The 5128-nt window shown below is 39.7% G+C and overlaps 1 protein-coding gene across 2 annotated transcripts; it reads left to right on the forward strand.

Moving 5' to 3' along the window:
• The first annotated feature begins 413 nt into the window (after window positions 1-413).
• LOC122309225 (transcription factor bHLH111) lies at window positions 414-3424 on the forward strand. Of its 2 annotated transcripts, none has more exons than XM_043122619.1 (7): window positions 414-861; window positions 1180-1852; window positions 2036-2182; window positions 2281-2346; window positions 2482-2547; window positions 3063-3104; window positions 3202-3424. In XM_043122619.1, exons 1-7 carry the CDS (start codon window positions 566-568, stop codon window positions 3367-3369), a joined length of 1458 nt encoding a protein of 485 aa, XP_042978553.1. In that variant the 5' UTR covers window positions 414-565; the 3' UTR covers window positions 3370-3424. The 2 variants fall into 2 exon arrangements, with proteins under 2 accessions (XP_042978553.1, XP_042978552.1); XM_043122618.1 differs by having other exon boundaries at window positions 417-861; window positions 1180-1888.
• The last annotated feature ends 1704 nt before the right edge of the window (window positions 3425-5128 follow it).

A 5128-nucleotide genomic window follows, 5' to 3' on the forward strand; every position in this document is an offset into this window, starting at 1 on the left:
ATTTTTAAAAAAACATATGCCTATATGCAGTGGCTAGCAAGAGTACATGATAGGATTGAAGAACACCATATATATAGATCGAGTTTTAGATTAGGATCGAGTTTTATCCTCTAGCATATGAATCAAATGTATTTTCCTAGACATCATATACACAGAGTAGTACTACTAGTCCACCACCCTTGGCTTACGGACCAATAGTGTCATGCACCTCATCCACATGATATATTTTTGGTATTTTGCACGCGAAGAGAGAGAGAGAGAGAGAGAGAGTTGTCCAACAAAATTAGCACCTCCAAACCTAACTCGTGGAAGAAAATGTTGCATTTCCAGGCCAAACACTTACTGGCCCAGCCTCGTATATAATAATTGCCCATAAAAGTTAGTGGAAAAACTCAGGTTGCATATTTTATTGTCTCCCCCTATAATTGATAAAACCTACAAATCCCTACGTCACCACCAACGGATATCTCTCTTTAAATTCCAATCGTCCACCAGCAGAAAAGAAAATACAGCCCCAAACCGTATTAACAATATTTCCAGTACCGGATCAGCTAGAGAAATAATTATGGCCGAAGAATGCACAGACAGCTCGGTTGGTACCTCCTCCTCTACGCCACCCAACTGGTGGCCGGATCTCCATGGGAACTCTCTTTCTTCATGGAATAATTTATGGCACAATCAAAACCCTAACTCCAACTCATCCTGTGAGGAGGATGTTTCCATCTCTACTTCATTTACTAACGCCTCCAATCACTCAGGCTTGACTGTTGAATCATCTCGCCGGCTTGTTGAGACTTCTTCATCCAACGAGTTGATTGTAGAACATGCCTCTGAAAATAATCTTTGGAGCCATGTTCTTTTGTAAGTACTTCTACTGCACCACTTCTACGCACATATTTTATTTAAGTACTGCACCTGAAAATGTTTTTGTCTGAAAATAAAGGATTCATGTACTTTGTGATCGGAACGGCTACCTATATTATTGATGCTTCTTTGATGTTCTTTTTTCTTTGAGTGGAAAGAAGAATCTTTTAGCAAAAGAAAGAGAGAAGAAGGCCCTCTATTAATGGGTAGGTTCGCATGTTGATGATAGTGGAGAGTGACGCGCTTATTAGGTTTAGGTTTTAATTTAATTTCTCTGGTGAAAGAGCTCTTAACTTTTTTGACTGAATCCTGCAGAAGTGTTGGAACCAATGGAGAATTGCAAAACAATCAAGACACGGAAGGGAACTTTGACGATGCATTGTCATCCAAAAGCTTGTCAACTGGGATATTTGAACCTGCCTGCGACTACTTGAGGAAATTGGACAACAGCTGGGGATTCACAGATCATTCTACGTCTTTCAACAATTTCGACAAGCATATAAATGGTTTCAGCGACTCCGTACTTTGTAATGAAAGGTTGACGAAGTTGTCTGATCTAGTCAGCACTTGGTCTATTGCCCCTCCAGACCCAGATCATGTCAAACGCCGATTTGACCCCCAAGCTTGCAATATATCGTTGAGTCCTTCAATGGATTGCTACTCACATCTTGATCAGCCGTGTGATGATCATATGAAGCAAACATTCGTTGATTCTACATCAAGTTGCTTGAGAGCAAGTACTATAAATTCCGGTTTATTTCCAAGTACTTATGGTCATGATCTGAAACTTGAGAATGAATGTCATGAGAGTGAAACCCCGCTAACTTTATTACGTAGGTCATTCAACAGTAATGAGGTTGGATATCAAATAGGCCTCGAAAACTCGTTTTTGGTGGATAAAAGCAGATATTACAATGGGATGCCAGTTAATTCTTCCTCAGGCACCCGTATAAGAAGCTTTGCAGACGTCATCTCCTTTAGTAATCGCGTAAGCAAGCAAGGGCTCCAAACTTCTTCCCTGCAGGTTCCCTTTTTTATAGTCCATACATTAATATTGTATATATATATGTATGTGTGTGTGTGTCTATATAGGGTGTTCACATGCATGACTCTTGATCCATGCAAGCTGGCTTTTTAGCTATAATCTGTTCTTCATCTCAAAATTTTTCAGTTGACAGACTCGACCTGCGCCATGAAGAGAGTTAATACTGGAAAAGGACAGACAACAATTGATGGAAAAAGGAAAAAGTCTGAAGATGGTTCAGGGTCCGGCCTGAAGAAACCAAAGCATGAGTGTGCTACAGCTTCATCAGTAAAGGTTATAATTAATGAAAACATTATTATTTCATGTGAAAAAGAAAAGCTCCATTATTGTTTATATCTATGGATCTTCTTTTACGTTTATAATTGATGCAGACCCCAAAAGTCAAGCTTACTGAGAGAATCACGACCCTTCAGCAAATTGTGTCACCTTTCGGAAAGGTTGATAATTAATTAACTTGACGAGCTAAAAGCATGACTTCTTTTTTCTTTCAATCCTTCTTTGTCTCTTGATGTGTCTCCATTTTTAAAACGTCACAGTTCTTATTAATGCAAATTTCATTAATGAACTTCCAGACAGATACAGCATCCGTTCTCTTTGAAGCAATTCAATACATAAAGTTCCTGCAAGAGCAAGTACAGGTAATATAATCGTTTAAAGTTTTAACTTAGTACAGGTAATATAATCGTTTAAAGTTTTAACTTTTGAGTTCATTGGAAGCAAATTCTAGAACAATATTACGTAGTAGCAGCAGTAGCAATTACTATTATCATCATCGTCATTACAATATTATTACATACCATATAGAAATTTACCAGGGAAAAGAATAATTATTACACTAGTAATGAAAATAAAATGACTATAAGGATGACAGAGGCTAGCTACAAGAATATAGTGATCAGTTCTACATATGTACCCGTGTCTGAATGGTAGTGGAATGAGGTTACAAGAGCTGTAAAATGTCTTACAACCAAAACAAAGCGGACAAAAGAATAGGTTTGTAATAGGAGCAGCACTTCTCATACGCAAGAAAACTGAACACCTGGCCTACTGGTAAAATCTTGTGGAAACATATGTGGAAAGATAAAGAAATAAGTCAACATTGATCCTCGTTTGCTTCTTTATCTTACAAATATCTCTTAAATGGATTTTGCAGCTATTGAGTAACCCTTACTTGAAGACGAGTTTGCACGTGAAGGTAAGCGCACAGGCCAGGCTGTTTAATTATATGTTAATCAATTTCTACAACTTAAGATGGAACTCAAAATCACATATTCTTCTGGTGATCATCACAGGATCCATGGGGAGGTTTTGATAGGAAAGAAAAGGGACACACGAAGCCTGATCTCAGGAGCAGAGGTCTTTGTTTAGTTCCAATCTCATGCACACCTCAAATTTACCGGGAGAACACAGGATCAGACTACTGGAGTACCCCAACATATAGAGGGTGCTTGTATGGGTGAAATAAGTTCATGGTTTTGTTGTCGCTTCCTTATAGTCCAACGTACCTTTGTTACATAAGTGCTGTCAAGTGAATAAATACTCAAAAAGATTAGAAATAGTATGAATCTCTAAAACAAAGATCGGGAGGCTATAAGTGACGCCCCCAGCACCCCACATGGGATTTGGCGAAAGGTCGCGAAGTTGGGTTGTTTGACACACCGGCAACACCCCTTACGTTCCGTGAACAATGTGTTAGTATGCCAAACATACGTGCACAGGAAAAATCGCAACGGAAGAATTTAAGAATAATTCCTGTCGTATCTATAAATTTCAGTACCAGAGAAGTATACTTAACTTGCCAAATGATAATATTACCCATACATCACGTTCACACCCACTACAACAGATTTCCTTTTTGCTGATGGACCGAACCGTCACAAAAAATTAGAAAAAGGTCACAGAAACTTGTTGGTGATGATTTGGAATTGTCACCCAAATTGTCACAAAAAAGGTGTCACAGAAAGTATTTTGTGATGGTTTACTGTACAACCATCACGGTTGGAAGTTAGCCATGAGATGTAACGTTCGAACTAGGGCTGTTCATATGGGCTGGATTTTATCCGGCCCGGACCGGAATCCGGTATATATAACCGGATTCCGGTTATGGTTTTCGGCCCAGATTAAATCTGGACCGAAACCTGGATTTCAAAATCCTGATGAATCTGGGCCGGGTTTTGGATTTAAATCCTAAACCCGGATCTAAAACCCGGTACCTGGGTTTCTTAAAACCTCACAGTGCTTTCCCTATCCGTAATTGACCTAGCCGCCCCCTCCCCCCGAAATCACTCTCATCTTCTCTCTCTCTCTCTCTCTCTCTCTCTCTCTCTCTCTCTCTCTCTCTCTCTCTCTCTCTCTCTCTCTCTCTCTCTCATTCACTCTCATCTGCTCTCCCTCTCTCTGTTGCTCTGCGATGGTTTTGATCGTTCAAGGAACTCACGATTGACTAGCGGCGGGAGTGTACCAAGAGTTGATGGATACCTCTCTCTCTCTCTCTCTCTCTCTCTCTCTCTCTCAATCCGACGAAACCCTAGCCTCCCTCCCTCACTGCCGATCGAAGAAGATAGCCTCCCTTTCCTCCCTCACTGCCGATCAAAGAAGATAGCCTCCCTTTCCTCCCTCACTGCCGATCGAAGAAACCCCGTCATCCCGTGACCCATCATCGTCGTCGCCGACTCGCTGTCATCCTCGTGACTTCAAGGTTTGTTCTCTGTGATTTTGGTATGTTTTAGATTTGGATCTGTTTTATTACGATAAGAAAAAGGTAATTTGTATATAAAGAGAGTGGGGTTTTTTTTTTGGGTTGTTTTTTGAATCATGGAGACGTGATATTTGTAGATCTTAGAAAATCAGTTTCTTTGAGTTTGAAAATTAAGGTTTATCATGACCCTGCATCTAGCTTGGGAAAAATGGTGGTGCGAGATGATTGATACACGATACAAAGTTGAGGAGAGCTTGATGGAAGGAAGATGATCAATAATAAATTAACTGCTGGTATCTCATGAAGTCAGGACAGCTACAAATCAATTACTAAAAGTAAAAGCCCACCTTTTTTGAAGAAAAATTTGGGCCTAGTAAACAAATTTGAAGGAAAAACCATGGAGACAGGTAAGTTTACTACTAAATTCGCCTAGAACTATATCCATGTTAAGGGATCTTCTCTTGATTGGAATACCTGGATTTGGCATAAATGTCTTTCGTTAAAAATGTCTATACATTTTT

Source organism: Carya illinoinensis, chromosome 5 (assembly GCF_018687715.1).
Source record: "Carya illinoinensis cultivar Pawnee chromosome 5, C.illinoinensisPawnee_v1, whole genome shotgun sequence".
In the NCBI taxonomy this organism is placed as follows: Eukaryota; Viridiplantae; Streptophyta; class Magnoliopsida; order Fagales; family Juglandaceae; genus Carya; species Carya illinoinensis.